This window comes from Kwoniella pini, chromosome 1, assembly GCF_000512605.2.
Source record: "Kwoniella pini CBS 10737 chromosome 1, complete sequence".
Lineage (NCBI taxonomy): Eukaryota > Fungi > Basidiomycota > Tremellomycetes > Tremellales > Cryptococcaceae > Kwoniella > Kwoniella pini.
This window is the reverse complement of record NC_091716.1, coordinates 2,341,894-2,366,510: the sequence shown is the minus strand read 5'-3', so window position 1 is coordinate 2,366,510 and position 24,617 is coordinate 2,341,894. Positions and strand designations below refer to the sequence as shown.

At 43.6% G+C, this 24,617-nt stretch overlaps 7 protein-coding genes across 7 annotated transcripts; 3 read left to right on the top strand and 4 right to left on the bottom strand.

Annotated features, from left to right (window-relative positions):
* Window positions 1-233: 233 nt before the first annotated feature.
* I206_100897 (OPT family small oligopeptide transporter) lies at window positions 234-3,314 on the bottom strand (the record flags this gene model as incomplete). The annotated part of the gene is made up of 11 exons (XM_019152209.1): window positions 234-427; window positions 503-589; window positions 649-766; window positions 821-1,221; window positions 1,283-1,746; window positions 1,817-2,001; window positions 2,086-2,368; window positions 2,445-2,734; window positions 2,810-2,886; window positions 2,948-3,004; window positions 3,068-3,314. 11 exons carry the CDS (start codon window positions 3,312-3,314, stop codon window positions 234-236), a joined length of 2,403 nt encoding a protein of 800 aa, XP_019014347.1.
* An 826-nt stretch (window positions 3,315-4,140) lies between these two features.
* On the bottom strand, window positions 4,141-6,303 carry I206_100896 (uncharacterized protein; the record flags this gene model as incomplete). Its single annotated transcript, XM_019152210.1, has 9 exons — window positions 4,141-4,457; window positions 4,533-4,656; window positions 4,724-5,071; window positions 5,132-5,237; window positions 5,306-5,391; window positions 5,459-5,695; window positions 5,813-6,078; window positions 6,164-6,177; window positions 6,257-6,303. 9 exons carry the CDS (start codon window positions 6,301-6,303, stop codon window positions 4,141-4,143), a joined length of 1,545 nt encoding a protein of 514 aa, XP_019014348.1.
* A 321-nt stretch (window positions 6,304-6,624) lies between these two features.
* I206_100895 (uncharacterized protein) lies at window positions 6,625-7,759 on the top strand (the record flags this gene model as incomplete). Its single annotated transcript, XM_019152211.1, has 8 exons — window positions 6,625-6,700; window positions 6,767-6,851; window positions 6,927-6,985; window positions 7,059-7,126; window positions 7,197-7,309; window positions 7,375-7,471; window positions 7,535-7,636; window positions 7,697-7,759. The coding sequence occupies 8 exons, from the start codon at window positions 6,625-6,627 to the stop codon at window positions 7,757-7,759; spliced, it is 663 nt and encodes a 220-aa protein (XP_019014349.1).
* A 386-nt stretch (window positions 7,760-8,145) lies between these two features.
* Window positions 8,146-11,098, bottom strand: I206_100894 (uncharacterized protein; the record flags this gene model as incomplete). The annotated part of the gene is made up of 12 exons (XM_070202290.1): window positions 8,146-9,168; window positions 9,216-9,267; window positions 9,318-9,453; window positions 9,511-9,586; window positions 9,648-9,653; window positions 9,726-9,781; window positions 9,842-9,977; window positions 10,038-10,124; window positions 10,186-10,258; window positions 10,324-10,523; window positions 10,605-10,882; window positions 10,963-11,098. 12 exons carry the CDS (start codon window positions 11,096-11,098, stop codon window positions 8,146-8,148), a joined length of 2,259 nt encoding a protein of 752 aa, XP_070058391.1.
* A 392-nt stretch (window positions 11,099-11,490) lies between these two features.
* Window positions 11,491-13,276, top strand: I206_100893 (uncharacterized protein; the record flags this gene model as incomplete). Its single annotated transcript, XM_019152213.1, has 4 exons — window positions 11,491-11,793; window positions 11,851-12,751; window positions 12,807-12,905; window positions 12,960-13,276. The coding sequence occupies 4 exons, from the start codon at window positions 11,491-11,493 to the stop codon at window positions 13,274-13,276; spliced, it is 1,620 nt and encodes a 539-aa protein (XP_019014351.1).
* Window positions 13,277-13,484: 208 nt separating this feature from the next.
* On the top strand, window positions 13,485-15,405 carry I206_100892 (uncharacterized protein; the record flags this gene model as incomplete). The annotated part of the gene is made up of 8 exons (XM_019152214.1): window positions 13,485-13,655; window positions 13,723-13,903; window positions 13,957-14,037; window positions 14,114-14,175; window positions 14,227-14,562; window positions 14,621-14,895; window positions 14,950-15,145; window positions 15,196-15,405. 8 exons carry the CDS (start codon window positions 13,485-13,487, stop codon window positions 15,403-15,405), a joined length of 1,512 nt encoding a protein of 503 aa, XP_019014352.1.
* A 437-nt stretch (window positions 15,406-15,842) lies between these two features.
* On the bottom strand, window positions 15,843-21,864 carry I206_100891 (uncharacterized protein; the record flags this gene model as incomplete). The annotated part of the gene is made up of 6 exons (XM_019152215.1): window positions 15,843-15,880; window positions 15,938-16,042; window positions 16,095-18,336; window positions 18,388-18,596; window positions 18,643-19,930; window positions 19,984-21,864. 6 exons carry the CDS (start codon window positions 21,862-21,864, stop codon window positions 15,843-15,845), a joined length of 5,763 nt encoding a protein of 1,920 aa, XP_019014353.1.
* Between the last annotated feature and the right edge of the window lie 2,753 nt (window positions 21,865-24,617).

The window sequence follows — 24,617 nt, the reverse complement described above, 5'->3', positions numbered from 1 at the left end:
CCCGTTTACTCTTTCTTCATGATCTTATTTCAGATTTGTCAACGTCTTGTAGCTAAAGTTGGCCACTCTGGCTGACTGATATGTGTGCGTTCATTCATCTGCATGTAAAAGGATGTATGAATATCGATATATGCAACGCGCACTTTGTGTTGGTTGTTCACAAGTCAGCGCCGTCTGCGCGCTTTGCCAAAGCCTGTAGCCTCATCACAAGTGAGAAGGGGAACACAAATCGACTAAAATTCTCCAGGGCCTGGACCGAAGTGTGTACCAGTTGGAACAGTCTTCCAAGGTGTACCCTTGGCATCCATTGTATTTGATCCTACAGTATTACCCCACCATTTGAGGGTAATGTTGTTATAGCTCAAAGCGAAGAAGATGATAATCGTAGCAAGGGCTGTTCCTGTATCTAAAGCAGCTTGGGTAAGATCTATACCGGTGTGTAATTACAGTCAGTTGTCTATAACTCGATTCGCATTTGTCGAACGCAAAGAGTTATACTCACAGTTGTATCTCTTCCACCAGGCGAAAGCTCTCTTTCGGAGCAAGTAGTTGAAGAAGAATCCAGCGATGAACCAGAGGGAATATTGGGCTGACGATGTATATCGTCAGTCAACGCGTTTCGTATGGTAGTCATACGAATAGACTTACTGGTTGTGGCGGGAGGGATATTACCAGCGGCATTGAAGAAGATTGGTACATTAACGAATTTGAGCCAACTATTAGGATATCTTCTGTACACTAGCCATACAAGAACAGTAACCACAGGCTGTACAAATCACTGTTAGTGATATATCGGATCAAGAGTCGCAATTGAACTTACACCTATGAGGAAGAAATAAACCAAAGCGTTATAGGTTTGACCACTTTGAAACATTCTTTGAGGTCCAATTGTTCCCCAAATAATAGAAGCATTATAAACTACTTTAGCACCTGCACAAGTAAATCTATTTTTGTTTGTTGGTGAACATAAATCTTCAATATGACCAATCATCCATCTTAAAACACCAGTTTGTACAGCAGCTGCTAAAATTGTAGAATAAATTTGAGCGAAAAATAAAGTTCTAGGTGGTACTTTCATATATTGACCCAATTTTAAATCTTGAGCAAAATCCATTCCATGTTTAACAGTATTATAACCGTACATTTTAACCATCATATTAGCAATTGGTTTACCTGGCCAAATATATCCAGCAATTAATTCAGTAATAATATTTAAAAAGACTATCATTTTCCCTCAATAATCAGTAAATATTCGAAATAATACGATTTGAGAAATACTTACTTCTTTGATTTGTAGTTCCCTCTAAAATACCTTCTGGAATTATTAAAACGACACCCATACCAAAACAAATGAAAATAAATCCCCAAACTGGTAGTCCTGTATCCCAATATTTCGTTACGAAAATACCAAGACCAAGTACAACAGCAGTAAGTACACCATACCACCAATCTGGAACTTCTTTATAAGATGCCATTAATCTTTTATGAATATCTTCTCCACCATGTTTAGCATCTTTAAATCTTGCCCAAATTTCTTTTCCATTATATAATACAGTATAAAAGCATACAGCTGTTACTGCAGCGAATGATAAACCGTATGTCAATGAATATGACATACTTACATACATTGGGGAATATTCCTTGTATTTGTCTAATTGGAAATCGAGAGTTAATTTGTTGACTACCCGAGAGACATTGTATGTTTTTCCGGTGTTATCGAATGTACTACTTGACAAAAGGGGTAGGCTATGATGAGTAAGACCAACGTCAGATTACTACTACTTCTACCAAAATATGAATGTGAGTTACTACTTACTGAGCACTTTGCCATGTGTTAGTGTAGTATAAGATTGGCGATAGGAACAGGTAAAAGATGACGATCGTGGCATAAGCGTTACAGGTGATATAAAATGGTGTTGTAAGGGGAGAAGCAGGGGAGAAAGCATATGTGATTTGAGTCCAATCGAAAGAAATGGGCAATAATCCTAAACCAGAGCTCATCTATCGTTTCCAGTTATATCAGCAACAGGTTGTTCGTGATGGTCTGTAAGGCCAGACTTCAAGGAGAAACAAAATACCACTCACTCCGAAAATAGCATTGACTTTTTGGTTATTGGGTGCAATCCAAGTTACAAAAGCAAAGGTACTCAAGGAAGTCCAAATATAATCGGGGAACCAGAACCAAGTGAAAGCTCCAACCGTCAAGTAAATGAAATATCTATATCTAGTTATAGTCCAACCATTTGCAGGTGAATGATCTTGAGGTTCATGTAATGCTCTGAGTAGAACAGTTGAAGGTAAAGATGATGGCCATATTAAAGCAGCAGGATAAACTAGCCATCTTCTACAAAGACCTGCTAATCCGAAACTAAACAATTCATATCAATTAGATGAGCATCCATCCTTTTCTCTTTGGGGATTACGAAATTTAACTTGATACTCACCCTAATGCTTGAGTTGTGAGAAGATATAAGAAAGAAAACCCAGGTCCATAATCCCTATCCCAATATACGGGACTAATGATAGCTACTAAAGAACCCATAGCGTAGGCTGTTCCTCCTGTTAAATTGACACAAATAGCGATTAGAGAATGCTCCTTGATACTCCAAGGTCCGGGGTTGATGTCGAAAGTGAATCGTCCAAGAGGTACTCTCCAACGAGGAAGCTTTTCCCAAGCTTTTCCAATTGGATGGACAAGTAATTGTGCCACCACATATCCGATGGAGAGAGATGGCTAGAAGGAAAGTACCATGTCTAGATCAGCTAATTGACACTATAGCAGTCTTAAGAGATGACTGGTGAAGCTCACATATCTCAAGCCGAAGAACTGATTGGCACCAGCAAAGACAATAACAAAAATGGTGACCAAAATCCAAACTCGAACAGCTATTTTCATTAAGATATCTTTTCAGCCTAGAGCGGAAAAAGTTCAACATGATAAACTCACTGTTACACAAAGCAGTAGTATCATCCCAATTAGGTACACAAGCAGCTACTTCTGGAACTGATTTCAAGAAGAAATCAGTATTTGAGGTTTGTTGAAGAAGATTGAAACAGTAAAACTCACATGGAGATTGATCTCCTGATACTTTAACATCAAAAGCTCTATCAGGTGTAAGTTCTTCATTTTCTAAAATTGCTATATTTGCTGCTGGTAAATCATTATCAGAAGAAGCTTTTTCAATATCTCTTTCTTTATATTCTTCACTTGGAGAAGAAGATGAAGGAGTTTCATCATTTATTGGTATTTCATGTGTAGGTATAATTTCATCTTGACTAAATCGATTTCGCACATTGCGTTCAATAGTCGACATCTTGAATTTATTTCAAGCTTTCTCCTTTAGTGTCAAGCTGAAAATCAACCCAAAAATGGAAAGGAAATAAGAGATGATATGCAACTTATTAAGTTAATCCCCACCTTCAATTATAAGTAAAGGTCATTCTCACTTCTTGCATACTAAGTTACATCAATTTTCATACAAATATTAATTTTCACCTCATGATTGAATGACGATGATTGAATTAATTATTGGAGATAAGAGATAGCGTAATTGTTAGCAAAACAAACGCCATCGAAAGATAAGCGACGGGGTTAACCACGAGCTTCTGAACCCTCTGTATCATATTAGTGTCAAAACCTCAAGTGAAAGTAACTACCGAACGGAGAAAGGCGATTAAGCTAGAAGGTAAAAACTTGGCAAAGGAAAACAAAAAAGCTATTTTTATATACTGCGATTAATATGACTAATGAGGCGTCGTGCGTGTGGGAACGATAGGAACAATTTTAAGGAGATATGAAAGTTTAAAAACACACTAACGGCTATGTCCTATGGCGTGATAATGAGTATGAAGGACATTGCCGATGTCAGATTCTCTTCTACACTTATTATTCCTACCAGTCAAATTCTTCAATTTACAAAGGATTTTCCCGCTGCTGCGTGACCACCGAGAGAACCCGAAGTATCCCTTATCCTTTTGACTGAATTAAGCTGAGGGTCATCCCTCATCCACCTGACACCAGACGCCAGAGTTTCACGGCTCACAACGCACAATTAGCTCCGATAGGCTGCACGAGAATGGTCGATAATCAAGGATGTGCATGTGCACTTAAATACAAAAGGCAGCACACCAAAATGCACTCTATCCGGAATGTTCAATGATCTCAGTAACCAATTTTCCACCGATAACTTTAGTTTTCATCTGTTCGGGAACAGGTCTTTCCTCGAAATCACCATCTTGTCCCGTAGGTACACTAATATTCAAGCTGGAGGTTTTAGATGTGATAATTTCGACTCTGTCCATGGTTTCCTTCGATAAGTAAATTTGACCTGAATCCGTAGTATCAACTTGAATTGTTGGGATACTTCCTGTGATTTGAACTTCGAATGATGGGGAAGATGTGATTGAAAGGGAAGATACGGCACTATCTAGTACCAATGCTGTTTTTTTACATCCGACTGCAGTGCATTGGTTAGACGGATTAGCATTATAATAGCCAAGTCAACAAAAATGTGCATAGGGAGAGAACCTACCCATCGTAACTGCGTTGATTTTGCCATTAATTTTGACTACTGAATTCTTACAACTGAAGATATGCACGGTCTGATGTAATTCAGTCTGATCAATTACTATCTCCTTGTTGTCTTCTTGATACTCCTGTGAGCCATAACACGTCAACGATCAACCTTCGTAGCCAGTCAAAAGAGGGTAAGGTCCAACTCACTATCATCCACTTGTTTCCATCCTCCAATTCGAATTTGGCAGGTTTCTTGACGACGGCTCCTGGTTTAGGTTTCAAGGTTGGAGGAGCCTTCTTGCCATTGACACTATCAGAAACGACGGACGATTGTCGAAGTTCTGGATTCTTGTGTGTCATTTGTGATTTGTCTACCTTTTTGAGTCCAGATGTGACTGATCCTCCCTTGTTCAAATCGGCTAGGAGAGCCGCTGTGCCTCCTGCCGCTGGACCAGAGGTGGATGAGGCTGAGGCAGCTGGTGCAGGAGGAGGTGGTGGCGGTGGTGCGGAACCAGCGGCAGGAGCGGAAGAGATGGAAGCAGGCGCAGGAGAGCCCTGAATGCGTAAACAAGATCAGCCATAGCCCCCGTGGGTGTCTATGCCAAGTCGACATACTTTAGGGTTCCATGCAACACCGGTAGTGTGCCATTGCTTCACATATGCTTGTAAAGAAGTCACCAATTGAGAGAAAGCTTTCGCCCAAGCGACAACAGCGGGGTTACTGAGAGTAGGCCTGAGGATCAGCCGGGTCATCTCGAATGGACAAGCTGGGACAAGTACCGAACTCACGTCTCCTTGAACTGCTTGGTGACTCTGTCGGCCCAGAATTGTGCAGCATTTTTCATCTCAGCGATGAAGGGAGCGGGTGCGGGTTCCTATCATGGAATGGACAGTGTTTCAATTAGCTGAGAGTCGCTGTTGGTTCGTAGTTTCATCACTCACGACTTGAACCCATCCCCAAGCGGGTACACCTTCCCCTAAAGTATTGAAACAAACATTCCAGTCTCTACCTTCTTTCGTTCTAGATAGCTTATCTTTGGTTTCTAAGATAGCTTGTATAGCTTTTCCTTGAGGTTCAAGTAATGGACCAAGAGCTGCAGGGGTAGTGGGTTTGGCATGATTGGAGGTCAATTTGAGGAAAGTGAGTTGAGCTTCGCACAATGCTGGTAAGAGAGCGGACTGAAGAGGGGTCGGAAAGTTAGCCTATGTTCTCGCGTAATCATCCGTTGTTGGGTAAAGTAGTATTCGTGGCATGTATTCTTCAACAATGCGCAGATAAATTGGAAAACTACGCACATGTTCCTTAACGAGACCACCGACTTCCTCAGCCTTCTCGATAAACTCCTTTAAAGCTCCATTAATGATTTCATCCTCGTATGCTCTTACAGCTGGCGAGTTTGATTCTTCGGCAGCTGGAGCAGGAGGGGGAGGAGGTGGAGGTGGTGGTGGTGCGGCACTCCCAGCGAGGGTTTCGTGGGTTTGGGATGTAGGTGATTTAAGAGAAGAGGTTGGAGCGGGTGATGAAGAAGAAACGGCTACATCTTCCAAACGAGACGTAACGGCTGCGATATAGGAGATCAAATTAGTCCAAAATCTGGATGTAATGCCTCCTGGTTGGACAGGATTCTATTTGGCGATGGAACTAACCTTCAAGCCGTTTCCTACCGTATACCATACCAATTAGCTGAGTTCTGATAAAGGAGATTACACGAAATGACTATTTGTGGAGAGAATACTTACAAAATCGTACTGAGATTATGCATTCCTTGTTGTTGTCCCCCTGTCATATTGCTCGTCTGTCCCACGTCACAGTAGCCAGAAAGTAAATGAGTATGTGAGAGAAAAATGATAGTCGGAGTTGCTTTGATGTTGTCGATGATGACGATGTTGTTGCTGTGCGGTGGCTCAGTCGCGTTGCTAAGGGGGGTATGTAATCTTACGTAATCATATCTGATGGACCGAAATCAAGAGATAAGATTAGGTCTACCACCTTTTTTCGGTTTTCGACATGTATTATAATTCTAGCGTTTTAGCTTAATATATCTATAATCGACTTCCTTATAATCCTATTCTGAGAATCAATTGAAAGATCAGATTGATTCGATGGAATGTCAATATCTATTCCAACTCCTCATATAGCTCATCTTACCGAAGAGGATTATGAACATGTATATGAACCTGCCGGTAAGAATTTCAATTCCAGCTATGTAAGGAAGATTGTCACGCTGATTAGTAAAACCTGTTATGTAGAGGATTCTTTCATCCTTCTTGATGCTTTGGAGATAGATGCACAAATTATAAGGGATGACAAACCTATTATATGTTTGGAAATAGGGTAAATGATAATTGATAGATGAGAGATACATGGATTTCGAAATTATGATTTTTACTGATGTGGGTCTAAGGACAGATCAGGTTCAGGAATAGCATCTACTTTCTTAACTCAACTGATTGGTCCTGGATCAAGTCGTAAGTCCCTATGTATGAGCCACTGAGCATAAGATAATTTACCAAATATTTATTGATGTCAAATCAATCATAGTCGTTCTTTCTACTGATATTAATCGTTATGCTTGTAAAGTTACACTAAGAACAGCTCAAGCGAATAACGTGAGTGGGAAGATGAACCTTTTTACAAATGACATCCAAACAGATGACTGATTATAAATATGATTTCTAGATTACATTGAATCCTATATCATGTCATTTATTGAACCCATTGACAAATCGATTAAAAGGTAAAATTGATATTCTATTATTCAATCCTCCATACGTTCCAACCGATTCAACAGAGTAAGTTGCCTTACATACAAGAAGACAAATACGAATTTGACTAATATATATATTTTATTGGATAGACTTCAAGATACTCAAGAATTACGAGATATAGGCGGTTCATGGGCAGGAGGCAACAATGGTATGATCATAACAGATGTAATTTTAGATCAATTACCTGTAAGTCATTCCGTTAAAATGAGAAAAATGTATCAAGATTATTGATGATTTTTTTAAAATTAGGATTTACTTTCATCAAATGGAAAGATGTATCTGGTTACGATTGTTCAAAATAAACCATTAGAAATCATAAATAAGATGCAATTGAAAGGACTAATTTGCAAGGTATGTTATAAAAAGGCTCGAATAAATTGCACCAAGGAGCTGATTTTAGTCCACTGGTAGGAAATGATCAAACGTCGCGCAGGTCGGGAGCTATTATCAGTTTTGAGAATATCAAGAAAGTGATAAAAATCAGAATATATGCCAAACAATATTCATCTTTGATTCACTGGAATATGTCACTAACTTTTTTGGACAATTTGATTTCATGCCTATGATAAACGTATGATTTAGATACATGTAACATGGATTTGATCTGGGTTCCTATGATTTTATCGTATCGTCATAATGTGTTGTATGAATAATGATAAGAAATGAGTGTCGAATTCGTGTTGGACCAGATTCGTTCTAGTCGTTCCAGCTCTTTCTGCCAGAAAGTTCTTTTCAGCCCCGCCCTTATCAAACATGCACTATATCAAACAACAAATAACCTCTCAATCCCTTTCTCTTCAAGGCTTGGACCCTCGAAGAACCGTATATCACAAATATTCTATGCAGGCTACTGAGTTGTATCAAGCCAATCTCATCGATTTTCTAGCTCGAGTGGTTCTTGTAGATTGCCTCGTAGGTAGAGTCGTATGCTTTGCTGGCGAATTAGAATTCGAGCTGGTGGAATTAGGTTTGGTATCTTGATCTTGAGCCATATCGATAATTTTGACAGGTGGAGGCGACAAGCTACCCGAACTAAAAGCTTCTGCTCTTCGATCATCATCCTCGTTTTTCCTCTTCGGTATGACCGATGTCAAAATAGCTGTTCCATTTGTATTGACATCTGTATCCAAATTTGACTTTCCCATCATACTGACATCTTCATCTTTGATTGAAATGCCGTTCTCGGGATTGGGAGTGATGGGAGTGAGTAGTCCTTGATTACTTGTCATTTTCACATCGTTATCGAATTGACCGTTGTCATTCTCATTTTTATCTTGCATTTTCGTTTTTTGATCCGTTGATTGCGGGGACTGATGATGCTGTCGAAGGTCCACATGTATAGCTCCAATCGAGTCATTACTAAGCGGCGGCGAAGAAGGGAATTGTACTTCATGTGATCTCGATTCGGCAGGTTTGATACCATTTCGTTGAGCAGAAGGGGTGTTAAGATGTAGATTGCCCATAGGTTGACTGAAACTTTCATCCGAACCTCCTAGTGAGACAGCTGAACGACCAAACTCATTTACACTCTCATAATTCGTTCCAGATGCAGTCATGGGTCTTGACCACCGACCAATTTCTTCCTCACCCGCTTCTTCACCCGCAAGATCGCTTGACGGATCATCGTTGAGTGGGAATTGATCTTCGAAAGACTCAATTGACCATACTGAGTCCCCTCCCAGAATCTGAGACGGCGGTAATTGTGATTGAGATTCGCATGGACCACTAAGCCACTCGTGTCTCAAGGCTTGTTCCATTGTCATTCTATCTCTTGGATCTTTAGCCAACATTCTACTTATAAAGTCCGTTCCTGTGTCACTTATATTTAGTTTTACTAGGAGTTCGGTATCTGCAGGCTGAGTGTATCGAGCTTTGATCCGTTGCTACGAGTGGACATCAGCCATCATTCTTTCAACTTAAATTTACTGACCTCCACAGGTAGTTCGGCATCCTCGTCAAAGGGCAGAGCTTTGGTCATCATACTGCATTGAAATTCAGCTTCGTGTATTGGAAGCAAGGAAAAGAGACCCACCTGTAAACGATGATTCCAACTGACCAAGAATCCACCACATTGACATATCCTGGTTGTTCCCTGCTCTGCATGACGACCTCCGGAGCGAGATATTGCGGTGTACCGACCATCGAAGTCAGCATAGTCTCGGCATGCACTGTGAGTTCAGTCTCTGTGAGCATGATTACTGGAAACAAACGTTGAGCCTACATACCCATTTTGGCCAGACCGAAATCAGCTATTTTGACAGTCACTGGTGCGTCGGCGGTTTCTTTCGTAAGAAGGATGTTCTACAATCCAGACAGCAATCATCAGCTACCGAAAAAAAGCAGTAGATGACCGCTCACTTACTTCCGGCTTCAAGTCCCGATGCGTGACACCCATCGCATGCTACAAATTTCAGCTGCATTCTCACTACGCTGCACTCACGGTATATGCCATGGCCCGACAGATCTGCACGGTCAGTTCGGCCGCATGATGTTCGGCTATACACATGATCTTAGCATGCAACGGGTGTATCTGAAGGTAGTGTGCGATCGACTCACGTAAACCCCCACCCATCTGATTAGCATCTGGCCAATTCATGATATAATCCAACAAGTCCCCTCCGTCAATATATTCAAGGACTAAGCAGATATGTTGTGGATCCTCGTAATAATCAAGCAGTCGGCATATGTTTTCCTGCACAACATTACATATCAGCCGAGTACAGGGTTCAAAGGTTCAGGTAGACCAACATACGTGCTCAAGGGTCCTAGAGATCTCTATTTCCCTTTGGAAGAGGGCTAAAGTCTTTGCGTTTCCGGCGAATCGATGCTTGATTATTTGCTAAAGCAGTACACCGTCAGCTATGTTGACCATACAGCCATTTTGTCTGGAAGGACCTCACCTTGATCGCTCGTAGATCACCCGTCTCAACGTCCACTGCTTTCCTAACTTCTGCAAAAGTACCTTTCCCAAGCCTACAGATAGCCGTGTAAGTTTTCGCATAGAGGCTATGAGATGTGAAAAGGAAACCCAAGCTCACCTGTCCAAGACCTGATATCTCTCATATACCGCACCGACCATATCATGCTTACTCGCTCCTTGTCCCATCTTTGCACCTTTTCCACCAACTGAACGGAAGATATACCTAACATCGTGATTCTCAAGAGTACCTGAATGACCAAGCGATATCTCATCTCCGTGTTGCAGCATACGACGACTTGTTACCCGTGTCCCGTTTATCTACGATTTTGACAGCATCAGCTCGTGTACAGTGAGTATGTTGGAATTGGAGTTATCCAAGGCAGTAACCTGAATACTCACGAAGGTCCCATTACTACTCTTCAGATCTTCAAGCCAAACCTCGGGTTCACCTTCTCCATCTTTCCACGCTTGTATAGAATTCCCGCTGGATGACCCACTTCCATTCTCCCCCTGTATACCTAAAGTTATTTTACAATGTATATTTGATATCCTCTTCTCAGGTAGTATGACGTCGTTCTTGGATAAAACTCTTGGACCTCTACCTAGTTGAATAGATGGTTTAGACCATGGTAATTTTAGGATATTCCTGTCGGATTGTGTGGGTATGAAGATTGCCCCTACAGAGGAAGAATACATCAGCTTTCTCCATGCGGTGTTTAAGTGATGGAGGGAGCTGAATACAGCATAGATTGCTTACAGTACTTCCTTCTTGGCTCTACTTGACTATTAGGGAATTGACTATTTTGAGTCTGGCTGAAATACGGTTGAGAAAGTTGAGTTGGCTCAAAAGCGTATTCGTCATACCTCTGAGATTGAGGTTGAGATTGTGACATGACAGGGTGGTTGATGCGACGAGCTCAAATCAGGTCCTGGAAGCCTTTTACGTTGCGTATCACTCAGGCAAGGAACATGAAGTATCTCGCATGAGAAGAAAATGGATGAAGCATAATTCAATGTCTATATATACGAATCTCATTTCTATTATCAACTTGACTTGGTCTTTCCTGAACTTATAACTCAGGCACGACGCGTCCAAGCTGATCTCACACGTGGGGGGGTATGGTATATATTATATGGTATACATATTTATATTCCGGGTATTCAGTTGATAGTAGACGGTCTAGGCGATCACATACATCAAAGCTATTGAGAGGAAACCATCTATATTTCATCCTCATAGCGAGCATTCAACTCCGCGCAACTCCAACAAAGGACTGAGATCAGTATGTCTTCATCCTCACCGGCGAAAGATAAGGAGGTAACTGCCTCCTCAACATCTACGCCTACCGTTCCAATCACTTCATCCACTACTCCACCCCAACCAGCTTCTCCGGCAGAGACAATTCATGCCTCGACCTCAACCTCCACGACGAACATTGAATCACCTACCGGCGGTTCTTCAAATGCTCAATCCACCCGCACAGTCCAACAAGCTTTGCAGCAGAGTATAAATAGGAATAATTTCGAAGAGGAAGTAGGTCAAGTGATGGGAACTTTGAATAGTTGGTGGGGAGGGGTCAAGAAACAGGTAAGTTGTTTCAGTTGCGAAGTCAGTCGGCACAAACTGCTGCTGACCTTTGGGCAGTCCGCGTCGGCTTTGACCACTCTTAAAGCGGATATCGACAAAACAGTACATCAAGCTCAAGCAGATTTAGAATATCTTCGAACAGCTAATATCGAAGTAGTTCGTAAAGAACCAGAAGAATACGCTGCGGAGCAAGAAGCAGAGAAAGCTAAGAAAGAAGCTGCCAGAGTTGCAAAAGAGGAAGAAGAGCGTTCGAAAGAGAAGGGCAAAGGCAAAGCCACTGAACAAGGGGTGGAAACCTCTACAGGGAATTTATTGAACAAATTGACTTCATCAACTACTCAACTTCAACATACTCTTCAACAAACTTTACAAAAGACTTTAGATGCAGCTTCGAATAATCCTAATTTATCGAACCCTGAGATACTTCGAGCTAAATTAGCCGAAAACCTGAAAATATCAAGCGCAAAGGAAAATTTACAATTATCAATTCATCAAGCTGAGAAATTAGCTGAAGAATATTTGAAGAAATCTGAAGGGTTATTGAAAGACGCTGAAAAATGGGTAGAAGATAATGTTAAAGTGCTTCCACCTGATTCTGCATTTGATAATGATGAAGATAAACATATGGTCAGTATGGGCTGGGATGGAAGTGATTTTTACTCTTTTTCAACTTCGACTCCGACTACTGCTTCTGCGCCCAAAGAAAAGAACGTTCTGTTTGATTCAGGGGATAAGAAACCAATCTCAACATTGGCTTTAGCTGGAAGTAGGAAAGATGCTCTGCTGAGACGATTGAGAGAAGACAAGGAGCTGCTTCTGGTTGATCCCGCAGGAGAAGGTGAGACAGCGGAAAGGAAGGAAGAGTTCCGCTCATGGGTGACAGAACACTTTGAGAGTCAGAAGGAGGAGATGAGAGAAGCTGAAGAAGGAAATGTTGGTGGTATCAGGATGGAGCTGGGTGAGTGCGGCGCAGTCACAACTATCATAATAAGCTTATCTCAAGTTTTCTATAGTGCCTGAACATCTCACCGATGATCAGTTCTGGCAACGATACTTGTTCCACAAGCACATGATTGAGGGTGAAGAGAAGAAGCGAAAGGCCATCTTGCAAGGTAAGCGACAGTTGATCGCGCTGTGGATTCGGTGCTGATCCGTGATACGCATAGCTACAACACAAGAAGAAGAAACAGAAGATTTCAACTGGGACGACGAACCTGAAGAATCACCCGTATCAGCTGCTCCTAGGACTACCTCTGAGCCTGTAGCGGCAGAGTCTACACCCAAGGTAGAGAATGATGGAAAGGTACCTTCTTCCACGACTTTGCCGGCAGTACCTTCGAAAACTCTCACTTCGGCCTCTACTAGTCCAAGAGATTCGGAAGAGAGTTACGACGTAGTGAGTGATCAAGGGAATGTGAGGAAGCCAGTAGTCCAAGCTAGTACACCGGTGAATGAGACTGATGAGGATTCAGATTGGGAATGATCTCGACCTCACAGTGTCTAGTGTATGTAATTTGTAGAGTTTATTGTTGTATAGATTTCTTTCCTTATGCTATCACGTGATGGTTGTTGATGAATCGAAACCTCCACTTGAGTTACTCTGATTATTTTGAATTTCTAAGTCGGCCCAGTGGTTATATCACATGTTTACTCACATCGGTTCAGCTAAGCTCGTTATCAGACATAGCAAGATGACACTGTACGATCCTGCAGTAAGTATAGAATGTGAGAAGAAAACCTTCAATCCCGAACAATTTCTCGAATGGTTTGAGAAAGCAGGAGGATGGTACGATTCGAAATATTTAGGACTGAAACCATTCTCCGGAATGGGATATGGTGCAGTCGCACTTGATAATGTACCTGTTCGTAGTGATCTCTTCGCTTGTAGTGTTCACTTTGATGCTAAGCTCATTTCGGTATTGTATGTAGGAAGATATACCTCTTTTCCATGTTCCTGACTCGTTAATTCTATCACCCTACACTTCGGAATTGTCTAAACATCTTTCACAAGAAGAATGGGAAAGGATAGATCGTGGTTGGGATAGGTTAATATTGGTTATGATGTGGGAGAGTGGAAGGGGAAAAGACAGTCCTTGGTCAAGCTATCTATGTAGGCTTGTTCTATGAAATGAGTGGAAGGTTTAGACTGATCCATTGTTGTAGCGAATATGCCTAGTGAATTCGATACCCCCATGATGTGGAATGAAGAAGAGAGGAAAGAATTGGTCGGTACTGATATTGAGGGTGAGCCTGTTTGGTTTTTTGGTGAACAATACACAGAAGACCAACAGGGCTAATTTCCGTATCCGTAAATTAATAGACAGGATAGGGAGAGAAGATGCTGAGAAGGAATATTCCGAATACCTACTTCCTATAATACAGGTAAATCCATTTTCAATCAACCATTTCAAGGCTAATCGGTATATGCTTTAGGCTCATCCCAATCTTTTCCCTCCTGATTCAACTGATCATTCACTTGAATCATTCCATATACAAGGATCTCGTATACTTTCCAGATCATTCACTGTACCTTCATCTCGTTTCGGAGAAAGTACAATAAGGGATGATAGTGATCTCAGTGATGATGAAGATGAGGAAGGAGAACAAATAGTAGTTATGATTCCATTCGCGGATATGTTAAATGCTGGCTACGAAAGAGATAATGCCAATTTATTTACGGATGAAAAAACGAAAGAAGAAGGAGGTCAATGGGATAAGAGGGGATTTACAATGAAATCTACTAAGCCGATGATGAAAGATGAACAAATTGTGAGTGAAATAACCCGCTATTCACGATAAGTACGAGCCAAGTTGAATGGTTTCATAGTTTAATACTTATGCATCACCGCCTAATTCCGAGTTATTGAGGAAATACGGTCACGTAGATATAATACCTATACCTGATGAACAAATTGAATTGTTAAATAAGGAAGAAATGGGAGATTGGCCATTTGGGAATCCAGGGGATGAAATTTTGATTGATGGAAAAATAATCGTAAAATCGGTTGAGAAGGTTCTAGGGAAAAAGAAAGGGGATGAAGAGAAATGGCAAGCAAAGGTTAGTAAGAGGGTTGATTGGTGGTTAGAAGAGGGATTAGACGAGTAAGTCCGAACAAGCATTGATAGTTTAGTATTAAAGTGCTGACTTTTATATAGTATGTTCCCACTTACATTATCGCCCGAGTTTGATGACGAATTTATAGCTTTTATAAGATTATTATTGTATGATAGTGAATGGTTAAGAGCTAAAAAGAAAGGAAAATTACCAACTACTACGATAGATAAAGAAGTCGCATCGGTTATTGTTGGAGCTGTTCAAAGTAGATTATCAAGATATACATCTAATGTCAAGGTGAGTCGTCTCTGCTAATGATTCGGGGTTCTAGCTGACCACCCTGTTAGTCTGATCTAGAAGTAATAACTTCAGTCCCATCAAGTCATATTTCACGACTAGTATCATCTACTTCCGCAACTCTGCAATCCGGAATAAATGACACGACAATTTTACGCAAAGCATACGCTGCAATCGTTCGTTTGGGTGAAAAAAGAATATTGCAAGTTGCTTCAAGAAATGCTGAGAAACATTTGCCGCAAAAGAGGAAAGCAGAGTAGGATTGGAAGGTTGATACTTGGCGGTATTTGTAGTCAACTGTGATTTTGCGGTAGTAGCGAATTGGGACCGATTAGCAGATGCGAAACATCTCCCCTTGATGAAGACCTCGCGTAGGCAGTGGACGATGTATGAATGCTGCCCATGTCCTCGAGTAGATCACAGACGACACTGTGCTTCGATATGAGAGAGATAGACGTGTAAAAATGCATAAATTTGATTTGCGTGTGTTCGAATTAAAATAACAAAAACAATATTAAAAATGCCAAAACGAAAAAAGAATCTATAACCTGTATACCCTGTTAGAAAAGTTTAAAATACTAAAATCCTTTACACTAGAAATACAATTGACAGTAATGTCAGAAACCCTTTTTCATATTATCTATGTTTATACAAACATCGTCGTTAATAACGTTCAAGTAACTAATCATGAAGGAACCTATTTTGTATCCGGTGAGGATGAAGGAGATGGTGCGGCTGTGCGTAAAGGATGAGTCAGCATACGACTCAAGGGGTAAAAATACACAAGCTCACCTCTGAGATAACCTCCTTTCTCCCAATGACCTTGTTCATAAACTTCCGCTGAACGTTTGGCTGGATCTTCCAACGCGGCGAGGAGGGTTCTGACTCGCGCAAAGTCTGTTCATGATGGATTAGCAATTACGTCAATCGGAAGGACATGGTGACTCACCAAGAGGCTTCAACAACCACCCGTCGAAATGTTCCGCCAAATTATGCCTATCGCTTTCGTACAAACTCGCCGAAACAGCAAAAATCGGTATTCTACCATCTACCCTGAGAGGTTCTATATCTCTTTGAGATTCAAGTTTAGCTTCTAATTTTCTAATCTCCCTTGCAGCTTGTCTACCATCCATGATTGGCATTTGGATATCCATTAAAACCACGTCATAATCCCAATCAGCCTGAAGCGCGGTGACAGCTTCTTGACCGTTGGTTACTGCTTTGACGGTATGTTTATCCATCTTCAATCGCTTTTGGAGAATTTGTGAATTGATCATATCATCTTCAACCACCATGACTCGCAAAGTCGATCTACCGTCAGCAGTTTTTGTAGACCGTTTGGGTTGATCTGTTGATGCCGACTCTCTCCTCTCGCTATCAATAACGGACTGAGCGGAGGAAGAGGAATCTTTCCTCGTCTTGTTGATGGAAGAGTGTGACTGGTGTCGAGCATGACCTCCTTGCTCTTTGTTCGGCCTATAAGATATTCGTCTGGTGTTTTCTAATCTCGGAGGTTGAACGAAATCAGGTGATCTACCGTGTGTGGGGGAGGCATCGGTATGTACCGATTGGTCTGAATCCGGATCCATGCGAGAAGGTTTGACTGGCCAAGAGGAATCGGTGACGGGGAATGTTCCTGGTCTTGACATTCTATATTCGGCATCTTTTATACGCTGATCATCGGCAGGGACAGGTTGCGAAAGCATGTGGGAGTTACCGAAATCGTTGACAAAGGAATCCACTTCGGATAACCCGGATCGCAACGAGGCGACCGAATTTGAACCGGAGCTTCCAGTCCGAGTACGAATAGCGAGACTCTGGTTGTTGTTGTTGTGGTTGTCATTGCCATTGGCGGCTGATTCTTTGGAGGATTTGGAGGAAGGTCGACCATGGTGTACCAACATGGGAAGGGTGAAGAAGAATCTACTTCCGACACCGACTTCAGATTCGGCTCGAAGTTGTCCTTCCAATTGTTCCACTATTCTGGCTACGACCGCTAAGCCGAGACCAAGACCGTTGGAGGATGAGCCCTTGAGTTCGTCAGCTCCTTCCAATGTGACGAACATGGCTTCGAGCTTGTCAGTGGCGATACCACATCCAGAATCGCTGATGACGATTTCGATGGGGACATGACCACCTCGCATGATTTCTTGTTGAGCGTGTTTTGAGCTAGCTGCACCGTCGGACGAAGAGGGTTGTTGCAATCCACAGTAGACTTCCACGAACCCCTTTTCGGTGAATTTGACCGAATTGGCAACGAGGTTGGAAATGACGGTCTTGATCTTTCTGGAATCACCAATGACGTATTGTGGCAGGTTATCCGCCATAATGACTCTGAACTCGAGGTTTCGTCTGGACGATTCGGTCTGATACAATCGAATGGCGTCGGAGATGGATTGCCTGATGTCGAATGGGTCGTTGAACGATTGTTCGTTTCCAGTCTCGATTCGTGTAAGATCGAGCAAATCGTGAACGTGGAAAAGAAGCGCTCTAGATGCTTGGTGGGAGTTTTCCAACATGTTTCTGACATCCGCATCGATGTTACCTGACAGAGCGAGTTCTAATGTATTGATGATCTGACTCAGTGGGGTTCGTACGGCGTGTGATGTGTTGGAGAGTAGAATAGCGGTGAGTTGGTTGGAAGCCATGGCAGATTGTTTTTCTCTCCACACTTGAATGAATTTACCGTAGATGAGTGCGAGCACACCGGCAGATTGGAGCTGGTCATCGGTCCAAGCTCGACTTCGGCCGGTTACAATTTCTGACCAGGTCTTGAACGATTTTCTAGGTTCAAGACTTGCGGAATCGCCTGCCCTGTCATCTTTGTATGGCTTTCCTGCCCATTGAACTTCTCGAGCTTGACCTTTGCGGAGGAATACAATGAAATCTTGACCGGCTTTAGCAGTGAGGGGGACGTAGAGTAGACCAGCGATAGTGTCCTGGGCTCGAGGTAGAACGAGGTCTGGGAAGTCTCGCTGGATATGGTTTGATGCTTTGCAGGCGTCGTATCGCATAACTCGGAGGTATTCGGCGATTGCCAACATTGCTTGGCCTTGATCGTTCTGACCAAGGAGTTTACAGCCATCGCCAATGACCAAGAGACCGGATTCGGCGTCGAAGATTTGCAGTAAATCGTCGGCATTGGACACGATGTAACCGGTAGGGTGTGCTTGGGTAGGGATGGTGGAGATCTGAGTGGGTGTTAGCTGTGCGCCGAAAGGAAGTGATGAGACTGCACTTACCAGCTTCCTTGTATGTAGCCTTTGGGCATAGGATAACCTTTCGATGTTTCTGGATATCGAGTCTGACAATATTCGCATCATCTGTCGGACTGGGAAGGAAACTCTCATTCCGTGGTGGCCGTAAGAGTGACATGCGATCAAACCCCATAATTGTCCGAAAGCCATGATCGAGACGGACATGGACGATCTCACGTGCATGTTGGCGAGGTCTGTACAGGGTTAGCGAGAGAATCTTCGAGAGGTTTGATGACTCACACTTGATGTGGATCGGAGACATAGCTCGGAGGTAACAATGGGTCATATCCAAGGGCGTATCCAAATCTTCCTTTGATCTAAGCACCATACGAGCAGTGGTTTGACTTCTGTCATATAACAATCTGACCTTGTTGATCTTGTATAATTCTCTCGCTTGCGCCGGGATATCTGCGGCAGGGAAATTCAGCCCTTTGTACAGGTCGGTGGTTTTGCCCCATTCGACTAATTCGGAGACCACTTGGCCATTCATCGTTTCGTCGAATTGATAAATCAATACTCTGTGAAATCGACAGAGGTCTTGAATGACACCGACTGTGATCTTGAGGAAGGTTTCTAAATCCGGTGAAGCCCCTAATTGATCATTGATTTGTCCTAATACCGCAAAGACATCCATCGTACCTGTCGTACCTGCTGGCGGACGTCTTCGGGGTCTTCGTGCACCTCGGGTGTTCCTGCTACCTGATCCAGAGTCGACCGAAGATCCTCCGTGTTGTCCTGTTCGTCTCATCCTTTCTAATGCACGCAAAGGTTTGGCATGGTTGGTCGTACTCTCGATAATTCTTTCGATGGGAACTTCGAACTCGAGGCCGTCAAGTCCCATGGGTTTCGATCCCGGTGGCAGCATCGAGGATGGATGACTGGTACTTGCGTGTTGAGAGGTGTTAGGAGTGGAGGAATTGCCACCAGCAGTCATGACTGTGGAACCCTCTGATCCTTGGTGACGCCCTGGTACGGTGGTCGAGCCGACCGTGACGGATGAGCCACCGGATCCAGCACCCCCTGTAGACCCCACACTGCCAAGGGATGCTCCGGTGAAACTGCCTCTACCAGATTCAGGGGTATCGGAACCGGTTGTGGAGTCGATCGATGGTGACTCGAAAGGTTGGATGAGGGGATTGTACTCATCCCGCTCGAGCTCGAATTCTAAGATGATGAGGTCGGGAAGTGGAATGGATATACCATTTTCGTCCTTCTTCTCGGTGCTGTTGATCTTCGGACGATGAGCAGCGGCCCAGCAGGTCCACTCTCGTCTTCTGCCATTGACGCTGCCACCGGATGTTGCCGAGCCTTCCTCTTCTTCTGAATCGTCGCTCCCTGGTTCTCCATAACCGGATAAGAGGAATACCGATGGGCCTTCCTCCTCGACACTGCCTTTGCCACCTTCGGCGATGGGTAGATATTCCAAGTTGTCTCGGAGGACGTCCTCTTGGTCGATTGTCAGTATACGAGTGAAGCAGTCGAGTGCGAAGAGGTATTTGGGGGATAGGCCGAGCAGCTCGGTGGCGTTCTGCGGGGTGGTTAGCAAGTATATTGTATATATGCCTGGACTGTCGAACTCACCTCGGATACCTGCCTCACTGCCAGGGCACCACTCTCGTAGTCCTCCTCCAACACCAACAACACACCAAAACCTTGCACGGCTCCAGGCGTTGTTATAGGCTCATCTTCACATCTTCTGAGTTTGCCCTCTCGTCCCACGACAACATGGTGACCATCATTATCCGAAACATGCTCAAATCGGAAGGTGATAATGGGTTCTGAACCAGCTTCACTACTCGTCGCGGTGAACTCATCCTTTTCGTCTCCAGATGCGATCGCCTGTTCACTTGATGCTGGAGCGGAGGCTTCTTCCTTGTCTTCGGCCCATTGTATCTCCTCTGCAGGGGTTGGGCCGGTCAAATTCTCGCTGGTTGCGGGTTCGTGAGCTACCGATTCTTCATCCATCGGAGTCGGCGTGGGGGCATTGGGATCGTCCATGTTGACTGTTCGGGCTTGAGAATTGATGAAATCTCTAACAGTGTCTCGTGTGGTATTGGGACCCTGTTGACGTTGTTGCTGAGCCAACCTAGCTGCAGTTGTTGGTCCACTTGGTCCACCTTTTCCACCTGCTGCCTTCGATCCGGCACTGATGCCTGCACTACTTCTTGTGCCGGTACCGGAGCCACCACGCGTGCCGTTTCCTCCTGTTCCCGTTGTGAACGATCCAGCTTCGCCTAGACGGACGATCCCGCTGAAATCGTTGACTAATGCTTGTATTCCGGACTCATCCACCTCAACACTAGTCTTTGATCCGCTCGCGCTTGATGTTTTCTTTCTTGTTAGTTGGTCGAGGGTATCGGCGGTGGGATGGATAGGTTTCGGTTGTTTCAGTTCTGGAGGTGGGCGTTCTTCCTTGGTCGGTGCGGAGAAATCGGTTGTTTCCCCTGCGTTATCTTGATCCGCAGGGTAGTCTTTGAAGTTGACCGTAGCGGGTGCGCCTTGGGGCACACCAACGGGTGGTCGGGATTTGTCAGGTAAACCGCTGCCAGACGCATCCGCTGAGGGATTGGACACGGGTGGGTCTTCGTTGAAATGTTTGACCGTACCGGAGCTACCACCATGGGTGAGATCTGGTCTCTCGGTGTGATGAACTTCCTCGGCACTAGTGCGCCTGCTGCTGGGTCCGGAATTTTGATCTTTTTGCAGCGTGGAGAAGTCGGAAAAGGGGAAAGTATTGGTGGTGCTTGGTGTCGGCGGTGTTGACAAGCCTTTTGACATGCGATCGCTTCGATGACCACTGAACGTTACTGAACCTTTGACCTTGTCTTTGGGTTTATCGTTTTCCCGGTCATCTTGTTGCTGTAGCAATTGCGCGATACTTTGTATACCAGCGTCGCCGTCACCCGTTAGCATACTTTGAGAGAACCGACGGTTTGGGTCGTGGCGCGATGAGGGAGTTCTAGTGTCGCTAGAGCGGGATATTGTCCTGTTCAGTCCAGTACTACTTTCGCCCTGTTGCCCGTCTGACGAATTGAGGCCCTGAAATACAGATCTCATCGGGAAAACAAAGCTGTTGCCTCCGTAGGTCGACGAGGGACTAAGAGGTCCAGTACTACCCATGACAGATGGTGAGATCGATGGACTGTGTCTGGGTGCTTCGGATGTCGGGGTGGTGGTTTTTCGATTGGGATGACCGGGAGCGTGACCCGGGGATATTGGCTTTTGAGCGTGACCCGTGGTGAACTGCCCGGGAGCATAAACTGGTCTGGCTGGCATGGTGACTGATCCGGGATGCGACGATCGATTAGATGATTTGTTCGAGGGAACGGATTCGGACGATCCTTGGGGAGTTGTAGTAGGTGTGGGTCGCGTTGGCGGCGCTATCGTTGGTGCTGCCTGGGGGGGTTGTGCTGCCTGGGGAGTTTGTGCGGACTGGCGGGGTTGTTCGTCCTGCGGCGACATGATGGCGAGGTTGCTGGGGGGAGGTTCAGCTGGGGCGATCAGAAGAGTGAGGCTGAGCACTCACTTGTGGTCGTAACCACCTATGCCCTGTCTAAATCGTCCTACCCTGCTGAATCTCTTGCCTTGCGGCCGTCGAGTTGTCTATGCTGCTTTGCTATGGATGATGAAGGTGCGATCGATGGCAAATGGCGAGATCGAGGGGGTGTATGGTGCTTGGCGTGAGCAATTCGCTTGTTTGAGGGGGGTTCTCCTTTGTATGCTCTAAAAGATATGCGATGATATTAACGATGATTGGATGATATGACAATTAGTTGAAATAGTGTTTTTTCAGTGAATGAGATCGGAGTAAGTGGTTCCGGCCAATCGTGATTTGATCCTCCCTGTTTGTCTCCCCCTTTGACTCGTGCGTTAGTTGTAGATTTATTACAATGTATTGAAAACGAATAAAATTGATAAATAATTCTATCAATAAATTGCCCAGTTTGGTTTGCTGGAATAATGCACGTATGCTAATGTATCGATTCGTGGATTCCCCTGCGTTTTTTTTTCCAGTAGTCTGGGGTGGTAAATCGTACGGTGAGTGACCTTTGCGGTGACAAGCTATCTCTGCTTCGGTGACAGGCATTGGTATAAAAAGACTAAAAAGAGTTATTAATGAAATCCCTTAAAAAGGAAACTTGCAGAATTCCTAGTTCTTCCCTGAACCCCTTGGGATACCTCACCATACGGGAATTCAACGTAACAATCGAGGTAAACCCTTTTTCTTAAACACCTAACTCGTTGCGATATGCATACACTCGTCATCCAAAATATTCGCGGCCTGCGATGTCGACCGGAGCATGGTGAATCGCGCGTCGAGATCCGGACTACGGATAAAAGCTCATTCTCCAATGGGCTTCGATCATGTATCCGACTTGACTTCAAGGGTCAACCCATCGATGGCGCGGGAATTGAGCAAATCTTGCGTCAGCGCTTGGAGGAAACGCACTACTAATAAGCTTGGTCCAGTTACTCCGATACTGCGTCGTGGGGTCTATCGGGTATTTTATTGAGCATCTCGTTTATGCATTCCTTGCTCGGTCGGTGTTCTTGGTGATCGTCCTTCGTTGGTCAACGCCAGCTGTATCATAGTTGCTCGTCTGTACAGACATAGGAATGGTGGATCGTTTCGGGTGCAAGCCCAGATCTAAGGGTAAGAGCATTTCGGCAGTGTCCGGCACGGATCTAGTGTCGATATCGAGTTGTCCCTCTTCACGGGTCGTCTGGCGACAAGCGTCTCATCTTGACATTGCTCACTACTCAGGGCCAGACCCTTCACCTGTCTGTCTGTGCTCGATCACAAGTGTGTTGTTTTTCTTCACACAATTCGTCTTCCTTCACAACACTCGACTCCATTACATGGCTACTTGGCGAAGACGCCTTCACGCTTTACTTTCACGCTTTACTATCCGAACGTCGTCTCCACTTGACGATAGCATGCTTCAAGTGGCGACGAGATAGCATGCTTGACTCGGCGCTATCCTCCTATGAGCTACAATACAACTTGATCGTCCTTGACGGTATACAACTTGACATATACTTTTCACAGGACGGTATTGCTCAACGTGCTACTTTATAATATGATATCGAATATTCACTCTCAATACTCAATGGTATCTCACTTGACACTTGATACTTGGCGACATGTCGTACTTGACGGTGTATTGTTTGATTGCTTGTCTGACTTTATACTCAATTGTATGATATTCGATAATCAAATGGAATGACACTTAATACCTTCATGGAATAATTCTTAATACTTTATGGATCGATTGTTGATACTCAATGGAATGTCACTTAATGGTATCCTTCGTCACTTGACGCTCAAGGGCATGCTACTTAATGATCAATACTTGATCACTTAATGGTATATACTTGACACTTGATTACTTGATGGTCTGATTAACACCTAACACTTAATGACATTCTACTCGATACTTAATGACTTAATGGTATATCATTTAACACTCAATACTTAACACTTAACACTTAATGACATGCTACTTGATACTTGACCACTTAATGGTATGTACTAAATACTTGATACTTAATTGCTTAATGGTATAACACTCAATACTTAACACTTAATACACTTAATACACTTAATGGTATCTTACTTAATACATAATACTTAATACACTTGAGACTTAATACACTTAATACTTAATTACTTAATACTTAATTACTTAATACTTAATCACTTAATAGTATATTACTTTATTACTTAATACTTAATACTTAATACTTAATACTTAATTCGCTTCGCGTGTCGCTTCTAAAGTGGGGTTTTTTGAATTTCTCGACAACTCACTAATCAAAACGCTCCCAAATTTCCATGCGATTGTGGTATTACTCGTCCGGACCTTATGGTGATGTTCTTATACCTCGGTATGCCATGGATGTATTCGGTGCTTGGTATGGTGGGTGGCGACACCGACGACGGCGATCACCGGTGATGCCTGTGAACTATAAAACAGTCCCGGATAAGTCTCTATAACTGATTCAGCTCAGAGATCATGCAATTAGAAAGAATCAAGCTCACCTAATATCTGCGAGGTCAAGAGGATTGTATGCTGGGTCGTGATGCGGAAGTGGTGAGTATTACCATCGATGTAAGTTGAGGCATTTTGAACGCTTCGATGTCATCGTGCGGGGTTGGAAGGGCGGAACTACCAGGTGATTCAGCCCAGTCTGAATATATGTCAAGATGGAAA